Source organism: Lacerta agilis, chromosome Z (assembly GCF_009819535.1).
Source record: "Lacerta agilis isolate rLacAgi1 chromosome Z, rLacAgi1.pri, whole genome shotgun sequence".
In the NCBI taxonomy this organism is placed as follows: Eukaryota; Metazoa; Chordata; class Lepidosauria; order Squamata; family Lacertidae; genus Lacerta; species Lacerta agilis.
Genome location: NC_046331.1, coordinates 12466450 through 12491708, shown reverse-complemented (window position 1 = coordinate 12491708; position 25259 = coordinate 12466450). Strand labels below are relative to the sequence as shown.

The window sequence follows — 25259 nt, the reverse complement described above, 5'->3', positions numbered from 1 at the left end:
ATCTTTTTGTATGCAAACCAGTTCCTCTAATGCTGAGTTACAGCACTTCCCTTATTCAGATGTCTTCAGTATTTTTAACACATGTATATAGATGTTATTGTAAGAAAGTGCCTACTCAAACTAGAGATGCCTTCACTAGATGTCAGAAGCTGGAGGCTCATGACCAAACTTGTCCTGCTGAGAGATGCCATTCACCCTCTAATATCTAACCTAGAGGCAAAAGTGAGGCAGGGAAAATGGAATTTTGTGGAAAACAAACTTGCTTGAGAGGCTGCTCTATGTTTACATGGTGTAATATAGCATAGTAAAGGTAAAGGTCTCGCATTAGTGGCCGGGAGAGCTGGCGTACAGCTTCCGGGTCATGTGTCCAGCATGACAAAGCCACTTCTAGCGAACCAGAGCAGCGCACGGAAATGCTGTTCACCTTCCTGCCGGAGTGGTACCTATTTATCTACTTGCACTTTGACATGCTTTCGAACTGCTAGGTGGGCAGGAGCTGGGACCGAGCAATAGGAGCTCACCCCGTTGCAGGGATTCGAACCGCCGACCTTCTGATCAGCAATCCCTAGGCTCTGTGGTTTAACCCACAGCGCCAGCCGCGTCTCTGTAATATAGCATAGCTGCATGTTAATGAAACTGAGCAATCCTGTTTGTTACTATAACGAATAGTACAGTGTGTACCCCCAGCAGCAAGGTATGCACAATTGTTTTCCTTGGCAGATATATTTCGGAATGCACATCTTCAAGAGAACACCGAAGACACATCAGGTTGTCATGTCCTTACCTATTGAATTGAAGTTCAATCTTCTGTTGAACTTATAAAGTATCATGTCCAAAGACGGGGCAACATGAACCTTCATGCACAATGGAAGTCTTTGGCAGACTGGGAGTAGAACCCTATTGAAGAATTCTCCCTCCTGCAAGTTTACAATCATGTGAAAATCAGAGCTGGGTCACCCTCACATTCACATTCCTGCTTCTCCACACCTGGGAGCACATCAGTAGAGGAAAGTTTACAAGTATAAGCTTCCTCTGTGATGCTTACTCAACAAGTATAAGTTTCCCCTGTGATGTGGAACCAGGTGCTGTAATTCATTTGGGGAGGGGGGGAGCTTATATGCCTCCATGCATAGACAATCAGAGCATGATAGTGGGGGGTGGTACTCCACTCTCCCATTCATTTGAGGGGGAACAGCCATATTAGGGGATAGAAATTGACGGTTCCTATTAAGATACATGTAATTATGGCTAAGGGGACCCAGGTGGCGCTGTGGGTTAAACGGTAACCACAGAGTCTAGGGCTTGCTGATCAGAAGGTCGGTGGTTCGAATCCCTGCCATGGGGTGAGCTCCCGTTGCTCGGTCCCAGCTCCTGCCCACCTAGCAGTTCGAAAGCATGTCAAAGTGCAAGTAGATAAATAGGGACCGCTCCAGCAGGAAGGTAAACAGCGTTTCCGTGCGCTGCTCTGGTTCGCCAGAAGCGGCTTTGTCATGCTGGCCACATGACCTGGAAGCTCTCTGCAGACAAACGCCGGCTCCCTCAGCCTATAGAGTGAGATGAGCACTGCAACCTCAGAGTCGGACACGACTGGACCTGATGGTCAGGGGTCCCTTTACCTTTACCTAATTATGGCTAAGATGCCCATTTATTAACTGGTGAAAATAATTGTCCTGAATGTAACAGTAAAATTTGGACAGAATTTGCAATTCTGGTTTGAAGGGCAAACACAAACCATTGTTGGGAGCTTGGATGGAATGGGAAGTGATAGTTCGGTGCTGAAAAGAAAGCAGTTCATTGAACCTATGCAATTGAGAGTAGAGGGAAGAAGGGAGTATGTGAGGCCCTAAGATGATTTGGAGGATTTAATACTAAGATTGTTGTATATTAAATTCCCTGACATTTTCTTTATGTGTTGCCTTTCTAATAAATAGATGCTTTAAATACTTGACTAATTCTTCGCAATATATGATGTTCAACCATTCACATGACCAGCCCTATGTGTCGTGACAATAATTGGCTCCCTGAAAAGGAAAAACAAAACATGCTATCAGAGCACTGTCTTCTGAAGTTATTAAAGTTATAGTAAATACTATTTCAGGAGCAGCATGAACACCTGGAAAGTTGACTTTGAGATTTTCAGGTTCAGTTAGTCTGAAGGGCTCAGCCCTGCCTCCAGTATCTGCGCTGAATTTTTAAGAGTAAAAATATGTGTTAAAGATAATTTCAAAAATCATTTTATCCATAAATATATACAAGGGGATTTCAAAGAAACATAGAAAGAAGCTGTGGGGGGGTATGTATTTTTAAATGATTGTCTTGCTCTGCCAAATATCCTGGTTGTCCAAGTAATGATGCTCCAGATTCCATTTCTTTACCTTTCTCCTCCACCTCCACAATGCAAATATTTCCCCCAGCGTGTCCAGGCGAGTTACCGGTAGTTTGGTCCTCCCAACCCCAGCTGTTTTTCTCTCTTCCTCTTTCTCTCCTATAAAGCAAAATAAAAGTTTGATACATATATATTCGATTCTTAGGTTTTGTATGTGGAGTGGAAAAATGAACAGCATGTATTTTACACACTGTGTGGGAGAAACGCTATTTAAACGGTGCCTGAGCTACTAAACATAACATCGGATCACTGGATCTAATCCAGTTTATTTTAAAAGGTCATACTGAAGAACTAAGCCATCTGTCCATTGTAGAACTGAAAGGCATTTAAAGTGTTGCCTTTCTGCATTCTCTTTGGAGACATGTTTATATTTGTGAGAGAGGGGGAGCGATACCATGTTACCTGTTTACAAAGCTGCAGCTTCTGAAATATTCCTTAACTTTTGATTCTTGATCTTTCTCTGTACTAATCCCAGCCCTCCACAAAATGAATTGGTGGATTCCACACTTTGACCTTATATAAGCCTGCACCTTATGCCTGCTAGGTGGTGCCATTCTCGTAAAAGCTATCAGGTATTTTTTAGATAGATAGGGCATCCAGTTCTGCTCTGCATTAATGGAGACAGCCTCCACGATAGCGAGAGATCATTGGCGAAGGAAAAACGATGATTGAGGGTAATTATCCTTGCAAATTCCCCCCCAGGGATGTGGGGAATGGACTTCACTCGCAGTTTGTCTCGGTACTTGGCTCTCACTCTGGCATGGAATGTGGGGGACAAGGAGGTACTGAGTGCAAAAACACTTCACCTGCTGAAAACCCTCCAATGCCACTATTAAGAAGCAGAGGTTCTCCTGTTATTTAGAGCTTAATTGGACTAAAGTACAGGCATGTGCTAGAAGAGATGAGATCACAAACTGCAGAACAAACCAACTGCAAGGACTTTAAGGTTTGAATTTGAGAGAAGACTTCATTCAGAGCAAAAGACGGTGAGGGGGAGAGGAGCCTACAGTTTCTTTGTTTAAAGTTTTATTCTCTACATTGATTCGGCAACCCTCCTCTGAATGTTAGTTCACATTATATTTGTACAAGCAAGGATGAAAGAAATTGGATTATAAATATGGAATATAACATCAAACGGAACTGTGTGGGTAAAAAAGAAAAGAAAAAAAGGGAGGGAAGCTCTATTTTGCAAAAGGTTTACAATGGAAACTTAGAGCTGACTCTTCCCATCCTTTATTATTTGCGAAGTGAACTGAATAACGCCAAGAGGACTTGGAATTGAATTGAACTGAAAGTATAATTGCTCATATATCTTCAGATGGAAGGAAGGATGAAAGGAGTCTGTCAACTGCCAAGGAACTGATAAGGTTCTTTATAGAGTCATCTGCATTTCAACAGACTACTCTTCTTCCCAGGAAAAATGGTGACAACAGGCAATATTTACTGGGACAGGGTGGCTTTTGCAGCTGTTGTTAAAGTTGCAAAACAACAAAGCACAGCACAGAGCGATGGAGAAATCTCTGGAACAACAATGGGATATCAGCTCCGCCCAAGGCATGATGGATAACAGCAACAACTAGGGCAGGCATGTCCAACAGGTAGATCGAGATCTACCAGTAGATCACTGGACGTCTGCAGTAGATCGCTGGTAGATCATTGGCCCCCCCAAAGAAGCTGAACAACTGTGGCTCCCCTAAAAAAGAGCTCAACATTTTACCTCCTCCCTGAAAAAACTCAACAACTTTGACCCAAACTCCTCCAAAATGGGCCTTCCTCTTTCCTAAAAAAAAGCTCAACAATTTTGACCCAGAAAGGGGGTAGATCACTGCCAGTTTTTAACTCTGTGAGTAGATCACTGTCTCTTGGGAGTTGGCCACCCCTGAACTAGGGGAAAGAAAGACATAACATCTTACAACGACAGGGAGAAACACCATGGACAAAATAATTGCCACACAGGAAGAACAAGGATATAGTTTGAGTTCATCACTTGTAGTTTTATAAATCATTTAATGTGTCAACATGAATTTGTTGTTCAGTCGTTCAGTCGTTTCCGACTCTTCGTGACCCCATGGACCAGAGCACGCCAGGCACGCCTATCTTTCACTGCCTCCTGCAGTTCACTTCGAAATTAATATTGCAGTTGTTGTATGAGGGATTATTATTATGGCTGGAATGTAATTGAAATTAATAAGATTTTGGAATGCAGAAATAAAGAAAATAATCAAATCTAGCACACCGGGAGCCACTTTATATAAATTGTATTTGAACAATTGGTATTAATAATTGTATTATAAATTGGTCTTGTTATGAGGCTATTATTCGACTGTAATTGAAAACTAATAAAAATTATTAAAAATAAAAAGATAGATAGATAGATAGATAGATAGATAGATAGATAGATAGATAGATGATATAGACAGACACACTGACACACTGCTTGAAAAACTGATGACTTCTGCAAAAATTCTTTACCTTGCTAAGTATGATTTTAATTACAGTATTTTTAATGGCAGAATTTAAAAATTAAAACATGGGTTATAATACTAAGACATAATCTTGGGATCCTCTAGACTTCTGAAGAAGTTAGCTAGCTGCCTGGCTACCCAGCTGCCTTCCTGTGAATTTTATGATTAATGGAGTATTATGATAGCAAGATAAACTTTCCAGCCCTTAAAATGAACACTAAATTAGGGCCAAAAATGTGTATGTTTCCTGGCACAGCATTCCTGGAGGATAACTGTTTGGGCAAGATACTCACAAGTCTTCTCATCTCTTCATTTTATTTTACAGCTTTTAACTAGGAGTTAGATAGTTGCTGATTGGGCAGGTGCTAAAATAGTCTGTTGAGGAGCTTTGCTATATGTGCACAATGATAATTTGTGTGTCAAGGCATGTAGCTCAGAAAGATGAGACACACTGTTTCCATCCATTACTGAGCCAAATGTTTTATTTGGAATTTTGATGCAAGGGCCAATCTAGATAACTTAAATGTGTATACAGGCAACAGCCAAATAATGTGTGTCTGAATGATGCACATGAGCACAGTGCCAAACCTGGAAGTGACCTTAAAAATGTCACTAAACAGGGCGGAATGGAGGCCGGGTGGGGGTGGGGAAGGCCACACTTACATGTAGTCCGCCAATGTGCAGGGGCTGGAAACAGAACCCCTGCCCAAAGTGGTTCTTGACTGTACATTTAAAAAATGTCTTACACATGGCAATACAGTTGTCCATGGGCTGTATCCACTGTTGGACCAATTCAGAGTAGACCATTTTTAAAATAAATAAAAAAGACACAGGGAACTTAGGCCTGTTAGTTTCAGTGGGTCTATAGTGAGTAGAACTAAGTTGAATATAACCCCTGTTTCGAAAGCAGCTTTGCAAGCAGGTTTGACCACAAGATTGCTTAGAGAATCTTGATTGGTCAGAACAGCATATGGTGGGGGTGGCTTTCATACATGCACATCATGAAGCGCTGCCATATATTTTGTTGGTTTCTACATAGGAACTACAGGTTTGCAGTAGCACATCACAATTTAGAAGAGCAGTGCTAAAGAACAGAGAGGGAATATGAGAAGAAAGGGGCTATAAGGAATGTTCCAGGGAAGGAGAGGAAAGAATATTTGTGCTTTTTTAGTTAATGTGGTGCAGATAAAACCTAAAAAGTAGCTGGCAAACTAGAAAAATGTGTTGGGAATTTGTATGACTCAATTCAAAAAATGCAAGGGTGTTGATGAGGAGATCTTGATAGAGCTGTTAAAGAATAGAGATAGCTTTCATTTATGTATAAAGCGGCATTCTCAGTTTAGACTTTTCATCTTTTTCTTTTTTAATGCTTGTGATCATTTTATAGGTACGTTGATGATGTGATCAGCCGCATTGATAGAATGTTTCCTGAAATGTCCATCCACTTATCAAGGCCAAATGGGACCTCTGCAATGTTACTGGTATGTTAAAGTTTTATACAAGCAAAACTAGTGGTGCACACACATACACAAATGCAAGTTCCTGGTTGGGAGATGGGTAAAGCATGTGCTTTAAAGAATCTTAACTACTACTAATTGATCAGAAGATGCTGGCAAAAACTTTAAAGTTATCTGTCAGGGTAAAGGTTCCGATTCAGGTTAATGGTCTATCTAGCCTAGCATCCTGTTCTCACAATGGCCAGTGGGAAACTTGCTAGCAGGTCAAGAGCACAACAGTGACCCCTTATCTGCAGTTCTGGTAGAGCATCACCATTGTGGCTAGTAAGCATGAACTTGTCTAATCCTCTTCTAAAGATATGTGATGTGGTGGCCAACACTACCTCTTGCAGGTGGAAATTCCATAGTTTAACTATGTGCTTTGTGAAGAAGTACTTTCTCTGGTCTGTACTTAATCTTTCAATATTTGGGTTCCTTGGAGGACACTGAGTTCTACTATCCTTCCTAACTACTGTATTTTCCCATGTGTAACACACATTTTTTTGCTAAATTTTATTCGTCAAAACATTCAGGGTTGTTTTATATATGGAAAAGTATTTCCATTGATTTCCTTGATCTTTCCGCCACTGCCATGAAAACTTCTGCTATCAGAGACAAGCGTTGCCTACTCCTTCTCCCCTCCACCTCCAGTCACACACGCCACTCTTCCTTGCACATGCACAGGTGCCGGGTCGCCAGGCTGCGCCACGCTGCACCACAAACCATGTAAGATTAAGGGCACCAAATGGAGCACTGCAAGGAAAGTGCATCCAGGGCCTTCTCCATCCCTCTGCTTGTCGGGCAGCATCAGTGCCCTGGAGAAGGAAAGCAAGTGTACACGGCTGCATAGGGAGACTTCAGGCTCTCCAGCAGTAAAGTGCAGTTTCCCCTCAGTGCTGAGCCACAACTTTGAGGGTGATCGTTGCCCCCCCCCAAAGCTGAGCAACTTCTTAATTTCTCATCTTTGGGTTAAAAAAAAGGAGTTGTCTTATACATGGAATAATACGGTACTGTGAGAGCCAGTGTGGTGTAGTGGTTAAGAGCGGTAGACTCGTAATCTGGTGAAGCAGGTTCGTGTTTCCACTCCTCCACATGCAGCTGCTGGGTGACCTTGGGCTAGTCACACTTCTTTGAAGTCTCTCAGCCCCACTCACCTCACAGAGTGTTGGTTGTGGGGGAGGAAGGGAAAGGAGAATGTTAGCTGCTTTGAGACTCCTTCGGGTAGTGATGAAGTGGGATGCCAAATAGGAATAGGAATAGGAATAGGAATAATTTGTTATTATTGGCCAAGTACATTTTCCAACATACTTGGAATTTGTTTCGGCTACATTGCAATGTAAACATACAGACACTGTTCCTCTCACAATACAAAGAAGCAAAGAAACCCCACCCATATTTTACCTCCCCTTAAGCTATACAACTACGAATTTAACAATTTAATGGCACAAGGGAAAAAACTATTCTTGTGCCTGGCCGATTTTGTATATGAAGTCCTGTAGCGACGTCCAGATGGAAGTAAATCAAGCAGATGATGACCGGGATGTAAAGGATCTGCTACAATTCTCTCTGCTCTCTTCCTAACTCGGGTAGCATAAATTGTCTCTATTGAAGGCAAGCTAACACCAATTACCCTTTCTGCAATTCTTACAGCTCGTTGGAGCCTTTTCTTGTCTCTCTTGGAGGCTGTACCGTACCAAGCTGTTATCCAAACTCTTCTTCTTCTTCTTTCTCCACAACATGACTAGAAAGCCCCAAATATTGTTACTGTTCCTCATTGGGGAGTTGTACCAACCCCATGATCATTTTGGTTGTCCTTTTCTGAACCAAATGTCTTTTAAGGTCCTAAGCTGGAGAGCTACTAAGTTCATTCACAGGACTTGCAGCTAATCTGTTGACTTCTTGGTTGCAAAGAGCTGACTTCTACATGGCGTCACAAATGGCTTCTGATTCCACCCTTTCAGATTTAATAGCAGTTTGCTGTGCAGCACTGAAACAGAAAACAGATCTTCCACCCCCAGTGTGATCTCCTGGAGTTCATTGCAGCGTTGTTTGGATCTTAACCAATGTAAACGGCTAAGATTTTCGTGGGTTGCATATGGAAATTTGATGGAAAACTCTAGGGAACAAATAACTGCACCAAACCACAAATATTTTAATCTGAAGAGGAAATAAAACCATTGAGTTTGAATGCAGCTTCCTGTGTTCCTATGTCATCAAGTGTGTGGCATCAAACTAATGTACATAATCTATATTAATTTTGGAGAGCCAAAAACATATTTTCATAAGAGACCATGGCTGCTGGCCAAATAAATAAATGATTTTCACAAGCATCTGAACGCTGGAGGCATACAGCCTAGATGAATCAAACCGAAAGAGAAGCTTGGTTTTAATGTCAAATTGTAGTGTAAATGAAAAACTATAAACACATTTATAGCTTACCAACTGCTTAGCTTCTCAGCAGCTTCAGTTGAGATTTTAGCATTTTTTATATGAACATATTCTTAGTACAGCTCATGAAGGAAGCAAGTTCCTTTAGTCATAATAAAATTCAGTTGTCATATTTCATTTATTTCTGGTCAGCTGTCTAATATTCTAGTTTTTAAATACTATTCCAGGATTGACTGGACTGGATAGTTATTTATTAAAAAAGCTTGTTTCTCCTGGCATATTAAATTGTGGTTTCATGATTCGCCAAGTGGAACAATATACTACACGTAGTGAATGAGTTCTGGAGCATCCTGCAAAACCATTCACTTTCAATTAGCATTATATTCTTTTAATTGTCCGTCAGTCTGCTGGCATTCATAATGCTTTTGGTGTAAGCTCAAATTTGACACCATCAGTATTTATTAGCAGGACCAAAATCTGTCTGAAATTTTGTATCTCTGGTGAGTTAGGAGTAATCGCACAGTGTTTTGCACCTGTGCTTGTGTGTACTCATTTGTATATACACACAAACACACATGCAAATAAACCCCAAGGGCAGCCTGGGTAGGAATCCTAAGGATCTTGTACTGACATTAGGGGTGCTGTAAGGACGTTCAGTGGTTGCTCGTGAGTAAAACGCCAAACGCAGAACTTCTAAACTAAGTTCTTTATTGTGCAAGCTATGTACAGTGGAGCAAAAGTTCAAACCTCCATCTCATCCCTCTGCAGAGTCCAGGAATGAATCCTTCCGGTTCTTTGTCCAGCAAAAGAGGCACGGGATTCTGAACCCCCGCCTCCCCCTTCCATGTCCTTCTGCCTGCGACCTCGGAGCGTGGGAACCTGACCCCGTTCCCCGCTATCCCCTCGGCGTTCAGGCCCTGCGATCCTTTCAGAGCCCCTGCACCGCCTTCCTGCCTCCAACTCCCCCTCCCCACTGGAGGAATGGTCGCTTCCGGCGGAGGAGGGGGAGGACGAACTGGTGAATAGCGGAGAAGGGTCCCTGTACTTCAAACGATCCCGGGACGCTACCTGTCTTGGGGAGGGGGGTTTCCTGACAGGTGCTATCCAAGTTTTCACTGCAGATTTTGGCTGTGCCTAATATTTATATAGCCCAAGCTTTGGCAAGACTCCATAGCTCTGGTCTCAGTTAGTGATGGGTACTTATAAGCTCTATTTTTCTTTTCTTTTAGAAAATCCAAGTGTAAGATCACAAATGTCTGAAACCTTAGTTTCAGGGATGAATCCTAAAAGAGACTCATTGAAAGAATGGGCATTATTAGTTTATTTCTAGTAAACATTGTAAGCTACCTTGAATCACAATTTGGGAGATTCTCAATTCTGAATATTATTTTGCTGGCCTGTAAACTGAACATTTGTATTTGTTTGATTGAAATTTAGTGGCTGATCTGTGTATGATCATAATAAAAAATATTTGTGATTAGGAGAAAGTGAGATAAAAATATATCAAATAATAAACAATAAGAATCAAACAAACAAATAAAAGAACCAGCAGCAGAAATAGATATAATTCCCAGTGCATACCCTTTGTCAAATTGTTAATACTACTAAAATTATCCCTTGGAGCGTTTCTTTTCCGCCCCAGCTCACCTAAGATGCAAAGCCTTTTTTCTAAGAAGTATTAAATATTTCCCTTGATGAAGAGTTTTCTTCAGACACTTTGGGAACCAAAAGTTTTGGTGCACAAAGATGTTTTAGGCATGAAGTTGAAAGAAAACAAGTTTTTCGTTTTAATTGCTCATTTGGCACTTTATTTTCTTATGAGTGCACACCCTTCCAACAGCCATGACTGGAATTTTATCACAGGGACCATTTCCTTTCAAGCTGTTCCACAAGTTCACTCCAAGGAAGCTTCAATTAACTAGTGCCACCCCAAACTCCCCTGCAGAGCAACTATCTAAATACTTTTGCTTCAGGATGCTGTCATCTCTAGTACAGACCATACAGCACACCAAGTGTGCATAATTTCCTGCAGAGAGTTTCTGTATTAGATCATTCTGTTAAGCCTTAAGGTAGATTTTAATAGTTCAGTACAGGTATTTCAAATTGAATGAAGAATGAGGGGCTATGGAGAAGAACTGCACTGTGCTGTAGTGGTTATGTTGTTGGACTAGGACCTGGGAGACCAGGGTTCAAACCGCTACTTGGCCATTTAACTCACTAGGTTACCTTGAGCCAGTCACCAGCTCTCAGCCTAACTTACCTCACAGGGTTGTTGTGAAGATAATATTGAGACGGTAAAACTATGTGTTCCGCCTTGAGCTCCTTGGGGGAAAATGGGAAATAAAGGTAACAACAACAACAATATAGTAGAGGTAAGAGTGTACCACTATGGCCAGACTCTTCCCTTCAAAATTCCTAACAAAGCAGTCTAAAGAATAGGCACAAAAGGTTAAACATTTCAGCCTTCAGCTTTGGGCAGCATTCATATAAACATATGCCTACCAAGGGAAGACCCTTATGCACATTACAACCTCCAGCTAGTACAGAAGCATAACAAAACTCATTCCTAAGGGTATTTGTTGGTTCTTAGTAGCTGCTGTATTGCGATCCTGCATGGCCAAGGTTTCCTCTAGATAATCCGCTCTTTCTGTGTTTCTCAGATTTATACATAGTGTTAGTACTTCATTAAACTGGATTTATAGTGCATAGTCTAAGCACATAAATAATTGAAACCCTTTTCCAGAGCACTGTGGAATCCTCAGCTGATTTTAAAATAGTCTGTCATGGTAATTTTGGATAACAGTTGATCCCATTCCATCCTATTGATTTATTAGTTAATCTTTTAACTGCATCCACACATGAAAGATCGCAAACATTCTAGGATAACAGCCTTAATAAAAAGACTATGCAAAATTCATTGTCTTCAATTCAAAAACTTTGTTGCATGTTTTCCCAATTTGGCATTATAAATGGGAATTATAAGTTGGATGTTAGGGACAGAGTAGTGCCTCTGGTGGGTGACATGTCATGCTCCTTCTGGGGTAGTTTGTCCACCTTTGTTCCCCACCCTGCACTCAACTCTCACCTGTGGCTCCTAGAAGCTGTCAGCCACACCCTAGTAAACTGCTTTGACTGGTCGGCTAAACCACGTGAGACTAGCTTATGGGTTCCAAACCCTCAATGAGTTAAGGACTTCTCCTGCATCCAAAGACAGGCTCTGGCAGATTGAGCAGACAAGACCAATAGTGGATCCAGCAATCAAGAAGGCAGTTTCTGCATGTGCTGCAGAGAAAAGTGAGGGGCAGATGGGGTTTGCCAACCTGGGAAGGTTGTCCGTCTTGGAGAAGGAAAAGTCTGATCCTAAACCTCTGCTGCCTTGCAGCTATACTCATTCGTGAGAAAGGCTTTGGGAGCAAACCCAGAGGAAAAATTTGTGCCCACTGCCTGGTGGGACATTTTCAGGAGAGGAAAAGGCTAAGGAGTAAACCCTACACAAATCCAGAGTGGAGTCCCTGAGGTGATTGGATGGTGCCTTGTATGTCTCCTTCCAACAACTCCTACCAGCCCAGCTGGTACTCTGCTTTCCTTTAGACCACATCAGCAAGGCTGAGAGAGGAATCTTGTAATCTGGGCAGCCCAGGACCACCTTACACATTGCTCAGGTTTGTACGCCAAGGAGGGCACTTTGGTCCTGCTAACTCAGGGGTTTCACTTCACCCCCATAGATGCATCAAGTTTTTCTATGAAGGAATATCAGGAGAAATGCTGAAGGCCTAACCCATGCGGGCACATATTGATCTTGTGAACTTCAACAATAAAATAAAAATCTCCACATTTAAATGTTTATCCATGTGAAACCATTAAGGTTCTAACTTCTTGCAAGAATTTCCCACCCAAAATTTGTATGAGTGCAATACATGTGTGTCATTATTTCTGTCTTCACCAATTTATTTTGATTTGTTGTTTAATCGTGTATTTTAATTTGTATTGTATTGTTTGATTTATAAACCAATCTGAAAAGATTTTTTACTGAAGGATGGCATATAAATTCTTTTTAAAAATGAACTGAGCCTGATATCCTGGCCAGTCGTAGACTTTCACAAATTGAATTATTTGATCATTTCTCAACGAAGTGTATGCTGTGGGCAACAAACTATCCCCTTGATAGAGCAACTTTTTGTTCTAAAAAAAACCCTGAACCTCACATGAGTTTATGTATTAATGGAGATCCATTGTCATACAAAGACATGTTTTTACATTTTAGCTGCTGTGCATCTTCAGTGCTATGATATAGTGCTTTTAAGATCCTGGCTATAAATCATGCTTTACATGGGTTATTTATACCTGTCCATAAAACTATATTAAGTTTGAAAATGTTTGTTTCAAGGCAAAGCTTTTATTGTTGAATTGAATCTCTGAGCAGGTCAGAATGGACATAAACTCATAACAGCTATAAAAGAGAAATCTACTAGCTAGTTGGCACAAAATTTTTCAGGGTTCAGCAACCCCTTGCATTGTCCCTTGCTGCTGTATCCTCCCCAGATTTATCAGCAACTCAATTAATTTAGGTTGTCATTGTTCAGCTACACAGTATAATTAGCACTTTAGTGGCAATTCTTTACATCTGTTCTTGTTAGTCCAGCTGACTGATATGATTCATGTGATTCTGAAGGCTGCAGGTGGTGTTCTCTCTCTATTCTAGAGAATATTCTGGAATTGCCTATTTTCTTTCAAAACCATGTTGTGATTCTGTTGGAGCCTATGTTAGGATGACCACTGTCTAAACTGAAATGGTCACCAGTGTCAATTTGCATTTCCACTGCATGGGGAAGCAAGCACGATGTGTAAAATGAATGCTATATATCATCTTGTGTGCCTTCAGGTGGAGAGATTACTTATTTATTAGTTGCCTTTATATACCACATTTTTCTCCAATGAGATCAGGGTGGTGTTCACAGTGCTCCCTCTCCTCATTTAATCCCTACAACAACCCTGTGAGGTAGGTTATACTGTGAGACAGTGGCTGGCCTAAGGTCACCCAGTGAACTTCATGGCCAAATGGGGATTCAGACCATGGTCTCCTAGATCTAGTCTGACACTCTTATTAGCTCAAGTTTTCACAAGCTGATGCTGAATTCATGGTGCGTTAGAATCTTCAGTGTTAGATGATATTTAATAAATTATTTCATTCTGTGAAATCTTCAAGAGTCACCATATTAGTATAGTATCCTAAATAGTTAATAGAATGTAATGTATCCTTTGTACTATCATGCCTACCAGTATAACTGAAAGGGCCATCTTGATTGTGACATACACTACAATTGGAACAGCTTTGTACATCTCTACCAGGCTTGAACAGCAGGGTCTCAGAGAAGGATTTTGTGTCATCTTCATTACAATGGAACTTTCCCTAACCCCAAACTAGTGCCCTTCAGATGTTGCAGACTACAGCTGCTCTCAGCCTTAGCCAGCATGGCCAGTGATTAGGGATGATGGGAGTTGGAGTCCAAAATACCAGTATCTGGAAGGCAACAGGTTGGGAAAGCCTACTCTAGAGGTCCATCTGGAAGAGCTACGAATTGTTCTATTTTGGGCTGTGGTGTAGATGACCAGAATTATGTGAGTAATTTTTAATTTGTGTATTTTAACTGGTTGTTGTTTGGTGGTGTTTTAATTGGTTGAGGGTTTTAAAAAAAAACCTATTACCTGATCTAATCTCTTAGGAAGGACTGGAGAGAAGGGATGGTATAAATAAATAATGACGAATCACTATTGCTTCTAAAAGTACTGTATGATAAGAAGGCTTCTACTTCAGATGTCAAGTCCAAATCTTTGCTTCCATGGATTTTGATGAGGGTATACCCTTGTCCCATGTAAGCCCCATTGAAATGAACAGATGCTACCCAACACCTGTGTATTGTGCCCCATTTCATCACTCATTTGCAAGATGCATGTGGAGTAAAAGCCACTGTTATTTTTTGTAATGTTCTAAAGACTTATAAAAAGCTCGTGGTTTCTAAAAATATTGCAGAATGGATTAACAAAGAAGCACTGCAGCTCATCATTTTAAAGCAGAGTCTTGAAATAATTTGTATAATTTTGGAAAATATATCCCACCCCAGAAAATGGGTTATTTTAAGGAACTGTTTTTCACGTTACTTTTACAGCTCAACCATTTTATTTCCTTTATATAATTGTAATATTTTATATCTCTAGGCTTCTTCACCTAATCTTTTCCCTCTTCTACTGTGAAATTGGGGAGTAACACCCCCCCCCTTCCCAGTGGCTTCCATTCTTACTAAATTACATAATTTATCTATTAGCTTCTAAAATCTCCCTTTAGCTACTCTAAGTAGTCTGGCAGTATAGAAGTGGGCTGTATGCTAAATACAGACAAATTAGACATCTTGATAGTATGCTTGCTGCAGTTTTGTCTGCTGTATTAAATTTATCTTAGTTGCTGCAATTTAGTTAAGAGAGTTATCTTCCTATTTTTCCTAATGTGATTGTAGCCTCGAGCATTTAATTCCTGCTCTCCAGAATTTAATTTGAGTAACTATTTCATATATTCTCCTTAAAGAGTTGAGGTAACAGTGTTGATCGCAGAATCGAGACTCTGACGTCTTAATTTCAAGCTATGTACGGTATATAGAACATCTGTACCTTTTGGAAAGGGGAAAACATACACATATCATTTGTTTCCTAAGTCATTGTAATGGATCACTCTTAACAGTCTATATAGCTCCTTCCTTTAAGAAACATTGATTTGGTTTAAATGTTTAATGGTGTGAAGGCTCAGGAACATGGCACAGATTTTCTCACTCCTTCCTCTTTTCTGGTGAATGGGTCCCCTTCATTTCCTGGTTTTTTATAAAAACGATTGGATCCAGTAGTAGCTCTACTAAGAACATTGTTGTTGTTGTTTGTTAAACTTACAACAATAAATCATTTCATAATAATAATAATAATAATAATACAACTTCATCCGAAGATCACAGGGTGGTTCACAACCTAAAAATAAAAAATGAACACAAAACACATAATAAAACAAAAACAAACGAATCATCACCACCTCCCACAAAAACATTTGAAAGGCCATAGAACTTATTGATCAGCCAAAGGCTTAGTTACAGAGAAACATTTTCACCTGGCACCTAAAGATATGAAACAATGGCATCAGGTGGGCCTCCCTGGAGAAAGCATCCCACAAGCAGGGAGCCACAGCAGAAAAGGCCCATTCTGGTGTTCCATCCTTCGGGGCTGTTGTGGAGAAGGCACACAAAGAAAGGGCTCACATGATGATCGCAGGGTCCAGGTCAGGTCATATGGGAAGAGGTGGTCCTTGATGCATTGCAATCATGAGCTGTTTAAGGCTTAGTAGGTCAAAACTAGCACCAATGTCAGGATTGTATTATATGCACAAACTGTCTTGCCCCAGTGAGCAACTTGGCTGCTGAATTCTGCACCAGCTGAAGTATCTGAACCATCTTCAGAGGCAGCCCTACATATTGCAGTAATCTTCCCTAGAGGTTACCAGAGCATAGACAACAGAAGTTAGGCTATCCCTGTCAAGATAGGGGCATAGCTGGGCCACCAGAGCATCAAGCAACAGCAGTGGATCCAGAAGTACCTGTAAGCTACACACCTGTTCCTTCAGAAGGGGGTGTGACCCCATCAAGAGCAGGCAACCTCCCATCCATCTGATCTAGGGAACCACCCACTAACAGTGCCTCAGCCTTATCCAGATTGAGCTTCAGTTTACTGGCTCTCGTCCAGTCCATTACGGAGGCAAGACAATGGTGCAGCACATCCTCTGCCATACTTCTGTTTCAGTGTATCTGAAGAAGTGTGCATGCACACGAAAGCTCATACCAGGAACAAACTCAGTTGGTCTCTAAGGTGCTACTAGAAAGAATTTTCGATTTTGTTTTGACTATGGCAGACCAACACGGCTACCCACCTGTATCTGCCATACTTGCAAGTGTAAAGGAGAAGTAGAGCTGTGTGTCATCAACATATAGCTGGCAATGTACCTCAAAGCTCCAGATGACCCCATTCACTGTTCCTTGTTCATTATTCTAGAGTTCTGCAAACTAATGCCAGTCTTGTTCACATTTTTTTAAAAAAAAATCTTGCCCATATTTAACCCATGGAATCCAGGTAAGGGGATTCCTAAAGTGGCAATTTCCCATAGTTTAGTATTTCATTATCTAATATGTGATTCTCCCCCCCCCCCATGACATGAAAGCTCATACCAATAACAAACTTAGTTGGTCTCTAAGGTGCTACTGGAAGGAATTTTTTTATTTTGCCCCCCCCCCAGTGTTTTGCATATAGAATCCTTGCTGTCAATCCCAGCATATATATTTTTTTTTATAAAAAGTAGTCATTTTCAAGAGAATACTGCAAAATACTCCCTATAGTTGGCATTATTTTCTGCCAGTAATTTTAATTGGAATACTCTGAATAGGGCTTGGTTCCATACAACCACTAGATTGCAGTGATGCTCAGATTGGCAAACTATGGTTAGCATCTTTCCCTCCATACTACGTTTTGAAATCTGCTTATACAATATGGCAGTACTAGCCAAAAGTGGTGGAAGAAAATGCTACTATGGAAAAGTGAAGAGAAGATGAAGGAGATTTAGGAGCACATGGCATATTTGAGGTGTGGCAGCCTTAGCTGCTGCCTCAGACATGCTGGCTGACAGGGTGGCAGCAAGATCATGTGGGACAAAGCTGTGCATGTGTCACCAAAGCTTGTCTACAGTCTGGTTGACTTCTGTATGTGGAATTTGTGTATGTGTTTGGGGGTGGAGGGGCCTTCCTTCCTTCCTTCCTTCCTTTTGAATTTTATTGGTTTTCTAGTAATCCAAAATATACAAAGTCATTTACAAAACATTTAGTTGCAAATTAAATAAAACAGAACATAACATTTATCGATCTCAAGAGAATATGGTAATAAGTTTTAGCAGTGTAGGAAGGTATAAGGTAGAATTTTGATTGTTAACAATAACTTAATTATCTTTGTGCAGTTTAAATTATGACCATTAGTTACAGACTACCTGCATTTATTTTGCAAAATAAAACCAAAAATACATGAGGAAAAGAAAGAAAAAACAGAGAAGAGCAGCTAACTGACTGTAGATGTCAGACTGTGTTATAAACCATAAGCACCCTTCTTCCATGTATATAATCATTTATGTAATAAACAATTTCATAACAAACAGCATAAAAATTATTATGCTTTTTTGCCCCCTTACTACTGGGAACAATGGCTTTCGTGCCCTTCAGAATACCTTGTGCCAGCCCTGATTCCAGAGCATTCAAACCGTGTTTTGAAGAACCTGATCCAATGACTCCTTCACAATAATTCAACTAGGGGTCACATTTTCATGGGAGCAGAGACCTCTGGGGTGTGTGGGGTGTTAGGGGAGGGGACATGTGCTCCTTTTGGGGTAGTTTATCCACTTTGCTCCCCACCCTGCACTCAGTTCTCCCCTGTGGCTCCTAGAAGCTGTTGGCGTGTGGCAGCAGCCACACTCTGGGAATGGCTTCAACTGGCTGGTTAAACCAGGTGAGAGTAGTTGATGGGTCTCAAACCCTCAATGAGTTAAGGACTCCCTTGCATGCAAAGACAAGCTCTACCAAATTAAGCAGATAAAACCAATAGGGGGGCCATTGGTCAAGATGGTGGTTTGTGCACATTCTGTAAATGAACGGCAGGTGGGGCTTGTCAACCTGGGAAGGTTGCTCGTCTAGGAGAAGGAAAACCCTGATCCTAAACCTTGTGGGATTTACTGAGGAGAAGAAGAGGCTAAAGAGTAAACTCTACACAAATCCGGAACGGAGGCCCTAAGATTGTTGGATGGCATTCTGTATGCTAATTTTGAGCAACTCCTGCAACCAAGCTGGTGCAAAAAATATTGCTCTGCTTTCCTTTGGACCACACCAGCGAGGCTGAGAGGGGGATCTTGTCATCTGGGCATCTCAGGACCACCATACACACTTCCCAGGCTTGCACCATAGGAAAGTCTCTTCGTTGTTGCTAACACTGCAGTTTGACCTCACCTCTGGAGGCACACCTCATTGTCTCTCGAGACAGAAGGAGGCTAGCCAGAGACCTCTGCACTATCCTTACTGGATAGGTACTTGCATCCTTAAATCCTCTGTGTCCAGCCCACAGTTCCTCTGTCCAGCCCACAAACTGGCAAACAGCCCCCATTATAGAGACAGATTAAGAGCATCAAACTGGATTTAGTCCCTCAACCACCAGGAAATAGCTTTACAGCCTTGATTCAGGACCTGTTTGCAGAAAGTTCTTATGCGGAAATGGGAAAATATCATAGTGTGCCTTCTAATAGGAATGGTAATTGCCAGATGTTAAAATATCTTGGAGTTTGAGTCATTTCCAACTACTGTCTCCACTAATGAGAAGGAGCCTGGTATTTGGAACATAGAAAGCTGTTTTTGTTCCAGCTAGCTCAGTCTTGCTGACACTGACTAGCTGTGAGTCTCCAAGATTTCAGGCAGGGACTCTCTCCCAGCCCTTCCTAGAGATACCAAGGATTGAACCTGGGATCTTCTGCATGTGAAGCCTATGCTCTACCACATGACACAACTATGATGCACAATCTACTCTAACTAAAGCCCTTTAGTTCCCTTACATTCACCCAGAACAAAATCATGGAACAAATTCTCCATGAGGCCTCACCAGGAATGTAATGTTGAATGGCAGCAGGGGGTTAACATTTGGTCCTGGATATGGTTTTCTTGAAGAGTGTAGCACTGGAAACTCCCCATCCATGCCCTGAAGGCATTTCTGGCACTCCACAGAGCATTGATAATTTTGGGCATTATTGGATTCTGGTGTATCATGGATCCAACTGATTCAGTGACAGAAGTTGGGCATCCTTCATATCCTGCTGCTAACTGAATTGATTTGTAGGTTTTTAAGATGCTTACCTCTTTATCGCAGTGAGGTAATTACATCATAAATGCAACTAACGGTAGCAAACAGTCCCCTTTTCATTTTGGTACTGTTGTTTGCTGTTTACACTTCCTTATTAAGAGACTGCCATTTGTTGTTTGGGGGTGGAGGGATTTTCAGGGAAGAGGAATTCACCAGCTCATCTTTAATACTGGGGAAATCGTTTAAAGCCCTTAATTTATGTTGACTTTTTAGCGTATGGTATTGCAATTAAGTCAGATTAATGAAAGGTAAATTCCAGCCTCTCTATTAAAAAAAAAGCCTTGTAAAGAACCTAATTAGCATGTTTGTTTGTTTAGCCGCTAATGGCTTAATTGCATCCTATCTTGCTATTTACAAATAGGCATCATTAGAGAAGAATGAGCATGAAAAGCAAAGTGTAGCATTCATACCAGCAAAGGAGGAAGGAAGTGAAGGGTCAGCCATTGAGGGGAACTGTAGAGGAAAATAACTAGCAAGAAACTTATTTTCTTTTACCATTCTCTGTTATTGTTCCAAACACATACAATATGATTTTCAGTTGCTATGCTGATTAATGAGGCATGAAAATGAGGGGCGGGCAGGGGGACCTTGCTGTTCCTCCCACCATTCCTCTACATCCAACCAATCAATGGTATTCCATCACCTCTCAGTCAGCTCCCTACCTTGTGTGCTGCCTTCACAGGAGAGCATGCACCAGGGAGCATGAGACCTCTGGTAAAAAGGGGGTGAGTTCCTCGGGAGACGGGGTTCTCCTTGGGAGGGGTGTCCCAGTTTGGGGGAATCTGTTTCATGGGGTTCCTGACTGACAAACTCAGGCTATGTGTCAAGGGTTCGATACTTCTACATCTTGTGCCACTGTTCTTCCTGATCTAGCAGGTTCCTCCTACCCTGTATCAGAGTCCTGGCTGAGGTTCAAGGTTGGAATCATGACACAATGGGGACCAGTAATGTACAGGCAAGCCGTCTTTCATGAAGGTTTAGCTGCCATTGTTGCTCCATAGGCTATCAATGGCTACTAGCCATGATGGCTAAACATTGCGCTCACTGTTGAAGTCAGTAATGTTTCTGAACACCAATTGCTGGAAAGGAAGGAAGAGTTGTTGTGCTCAGATCCTGCCAGTTGTTGTTGTTGTTGTTGTTGTTGTTGTTGTTGTTGTTGTTGTTGTTGTTGTTGTTGTTGTTGTTGTTAGGTATTAATATTTTATTGAAAAGGTTTCAGCCTTAAAATGATAAAGTGATACAAAGAAAAAGAGAAGAAAAATAAAAAGGCACAAAAAGTGTAGAAAAACATTTATGAATATATACAAAAAATACCCTAACCCTTACATTATTTTATAAATTTGATATTATTACCCTAATACATATGTGTTAAACCACAGAGCCTAGGGCTTGATGATCAGAAGGTCAGCGGTTTGAATCCCCGTGACGGGGTGAGCTCCCGTTGCTTGGTCCCAGCTCCTGCCCACCTAGCAGTTCGAAAGAACGTCAAAGTGCAAGTAGATAAATAGGTACCGCTCCAGCGGGAAGGTAAACAGCGTTTTCGTGTGCTGCTCTGGTTCGCCAGAAGCGGCTTTGTCATGCTGGCCACATGACCCGGAAACTGTACGCCAGCTCCCTCAGCCAATAACGTGAGATGAGCGCCGCAACCCCAGAGTCGGCCACGACTGGACCTGATGGTCAGGGGTCCCTTTATCTTTACATTTTGTATAAATTCATTCCAAATATTGTCATATTTACAGTGGTACCTTGAGTTACAAACGCCTCGGGTTACAAATGCTTCAGGTTACAAACTCTGCTAACCTGGAAGAGTTACCTTGAGTTGAGAAATTTGCCCCAGGATGAGAACGGAAATCGTGTGCCGGTGGCACAGCAGCAGCAAGAGGCCCCATTAGCAAAAGCACGCCTCTAGTTAAGAAGAGTTTCAGGTTAAGAACGGACCTCCAGAACAAATTAAGTTCATAACCAGAGGTACCACTGTATTTATGTTGTGCTCATTTCCTGCTTGCAAGCTTCCCATTGGGCATCTGGTTGTCCGCTGTGAGAACATGATGCTGGACGGGATGGACTACTGGCCTGATTCAGCAGTGCTATTTTTCTGTTCTTGCGTTTTCCTCTGATAAGTTGTAAAGCTCCCCAGGATCTCCCCAAACGCAGTTTGAAAACTACTGCTTTAGAAGTTCGACATTTTAAAAATTGGGCTCTGTTCCAGTGGCATTTACTCTGCACATCAGTGATATAGCTTGGAATGTTTTCCATTCCTTTATCTTTTCTATTGAACCTTTCCACTTTTAGAAATACATTGTTTTATAAAACTGATTAGTAATAATTGTTAGGCTACAAATAATTAAATAATAGTCAAACTTAACAGCTGGAATTGATATGAAACCTGTCAAATCTAAAATAAAAGTTTAGCTCACTTTTTCAGATGAATGTCTTTAAGAAGCACATATATTTATATTCAAAGGCATTCAGGTGTCTTTAAAAATTGTCATATTAGTTAAAGTGCCACAATTTTCCCCTTAAAATTTAATATAATGGTAATGTGTAGACTATTGAATTGCCATGTTTTACAATATTTACAGGCATTCCAGTAAAATTAGTTTCCAAGTACATATTTGAATATAACATATAAGCTGCCCAAGTGCATTTTATTCAAACTCTTATCAAATATTTCAGCGATTGGAAAAGGTTTATAAGTAGCATATGGCATGTAAAATTAACTTGACATACTGTTTGAATTTTGTTTAGTAAATATAAGTCAAATAAGCATGCCAAGATAGCTCCATCAAGCTAAGGCAGCATAAATGTTTTTGGAAAACCTACATCACCACTATGCATACAGAGGGACCTCTTTCTCTTTTATACTCTCTCATGCATACATGAAATTGTGCAAGAATTGGGAAAAGTAGGTAGAAAGCATTCTCATAATACTGGAATTTAATAAAATTGCTGGGTGGTGGGTTCAAGACATTTGTGTATTTCCTCACAAATGTTGTAACTAATTTTTGAAATTCACTGCCACAAAATTTGGCAATCGCTGCTAGCATAGATGGCTTGAAAAAGAGCGGATCATGGATGCTAAACCAAACCAGTAGCATGATTTTTTTCCCCTAACTATAAAGCTATTTTGGCACATAAGTGGTGTATTACTTAATTACAATTAAAAAAGAGATGTTAAGGGGCACCATTTTTATTTTTTCATAAACTTAACAACGAAAAGTGTATTGTTAGTGGGCTCCTCTATTACTTTTGAATACTATAAATATACAAAAGGGAAATACTTCTGTCCTCAAGTTGGTCTTGTGGGCTCCTTAAAAGTGTTTGATCAACCACTATGGGAAACATAAGGTTTGGTCTGATCCAACATGACTTCTCTTAAGCAGCCATTGATGCTGTACTGAGAGTTGCAGCTGCCAGAAACCAATCAGTGAAACAGGTATGCAACTCCTCCTTCGCACCTCTAAACAGGCTCTTTAGATTGCATCAAGGCTTTGTATTAGGGTTTCTTCTTCCTTTTGGCAAGGGTGGGGGACTGGATCCAGCCAGTCACCAGAATCCTTTTCCCATAGGTTGCCCACCTGATGTCCCAAAGACATCACCTGGTTTTGCCATGCAGGTGATCAGCTGATATACAGGGCTTGCATAGCACTACAGCTGGGTCTTACCTGCCCCGCACCTGATGTCATAGACAATGTCGGATGTAGGGCAGGTGGGCAAATGAGCCTAATTAGGTCTACAAGATGGAGGTTTTTTTTTTTGCTTTTTGTTAGAAATATGCCAGTTTGAATTTCTGCTTATTGCTGGTTCAGATCTGTTTATGTGAATATATTAGCAAGCTATTTGGCAAAACCAGAAAGGCCTATCAAATGCTAATGTCCTTTTAACATGGGGGTGGGGATATTTTACCAGAGCTAAAATCCTCCAATGTATATGATCAGCTAGGTGCATAGAAATGCAGTGCAAACTCCAAAGAATCAAAATCTTTTTTTAGTTCTGCATATTTGATTCTGGTTCTTAAAAATTTGATGCTGGTGCCTTTGAGTTTAAAATATATTTCCTGACTTCATTTCATTTAACTCTTTGGTATGCCAGCTATTTTGCAATTGTTAACTCATTAAGTTGAATAGAATTACTAATTATTGGAGGAAGAGGCCCTTTTAAAAATCCAAGATACCTTGGGAGATTTTCACTATTTTTTGTCTGTAAAGATTTAAGGATAATGCAAATTTTATCACATTTTGTCCTTTAAAAAAGCTAGAGGCTTTGCATCCTGATAGTCAGAATCAGTGCTGTAGTATTTAAAAACAGGCTGGGATTGTAGTAGTATTAGACAGAGGGTTACATGCATGTTTAACCTGCAGCTGTTCCATTTTCAGCTCAAAGAACTGTGGGGCATTTTCCCCCATTCATATTAATTGAATTTTAGAGTGACCTTGTTCACGTATTGATTTGAATTAAAATTTTCTACATCAAGGTCGAGCTGGCACATATCCTACAGGCAAAATATTAAAAAGCCAAGTACTATGTCTATCAGGATATCGACAGAAGAAGTTGAAATTTAATAGGGAGAAGTTTGCCTCAGAAGGTAAAAAATAATGTTGTCTTTGTAATGCAATTTAAGAAGTAGACAGTCTGTCCACTGAAAGCAGTTGCCTGTTTTCAGAATCTCTTCAAATTGAGCCACGTACTTTATGGCTTTTTATGGAGCTTAGCTTGTGTTTCTGGCAATGGGGAGCTGTGGATGAGAGAGCCTATATGCTGCTATCAATTTTAGATGTTGCTGGCTATTAGACACTAGAAAACAACTAGATAGTGAGGAAAGCATATTGCAGAATTACAGCTGGATATGTGTTTCTCCTTCTGAGCTTTGAAGAACAGGGTCAGACCAAGTGACACAAAGGGTGGGTTCTTGTGGTCAAGCAGCTGCTTTGCTTCTCTCCCAAAGGTGAGGGAAGATGTGGAGCAAAGTAAGAGCAGCACCAGCTGCTTTCCAGGGGAAACCCTACCAGATGGACAACATCATTGTCATCATCACCATGATATTATTCCCACTCCAACCAAGGGGAGGAAAGGTTGCTGACTCAGAGCTGCTCTATTTTCAAGGTCGGGGCACAACAGAACCATGGCCCAAATCCCAAAGTGCCTCTCATCCCCAGTTGAAATGAGGCCTCTCACCCACAAAAGAAATAACCTTATGAAGTAAACTTCAATATGGAATTGTATTTAATTCAAGTGGTGCCAGAACCCTGTTGCTACAAACCATGTGGGAACAGCAAAGGCAGATCTAGGGGAGCGGTACCAGTATGGTTGCACCGGACACAGAGTTTCTAGGATGTTGCTGCAGCCACAGCAGCTATGACATCCAATGGAAGGCAAGATGTGTGGTATGCCAGATTTTGATGTCACACAGGGCATCACTGAAATTTGAGGTGCCCAGGTCCACCACTGGGAACAGTCTTAGGAGCTGAGGTGAAGCTACTGCCATGGGTGCTTTACTTGCTGAAAGGGGCTTTGACCAACAAAGAGGAGGTGCTACCCAGAACTAAAGACTGC

General features: G+C 41.0%; 1 protein-coding gene across 4 annotated transcripts in view; it reads left to right on the top strand.

Moving 5' to 3' along the window:
• MED27 (mediator complex subunit 27) overlaps positions 1 to 25259 on the top strand; it is a 176957-nt gene that overhangs the window by 110986 nt on the left and 40712 nt on the right. For 2 of the 4 annotated variants that reach the window (XM_033137055.1, XM_033137057.1), the window contains exon 4: positions 6239 to 6332. The exons of 1 other annotated variant lie outside the window; for it this stretch is intronic. In XM_033137055.1, coding sequence (XP_032992946.1) covers positions 6239 to 6332 — 94 coding nt within the window. Of the gene's footprint in view, positions 1 to 6238; positions 6333 to 9964; positions 10020 to 25259 lie in introns of those variants that run through there. One more of the 4 variants, XM_033137058.1, reaches the window with a different exon arrangement.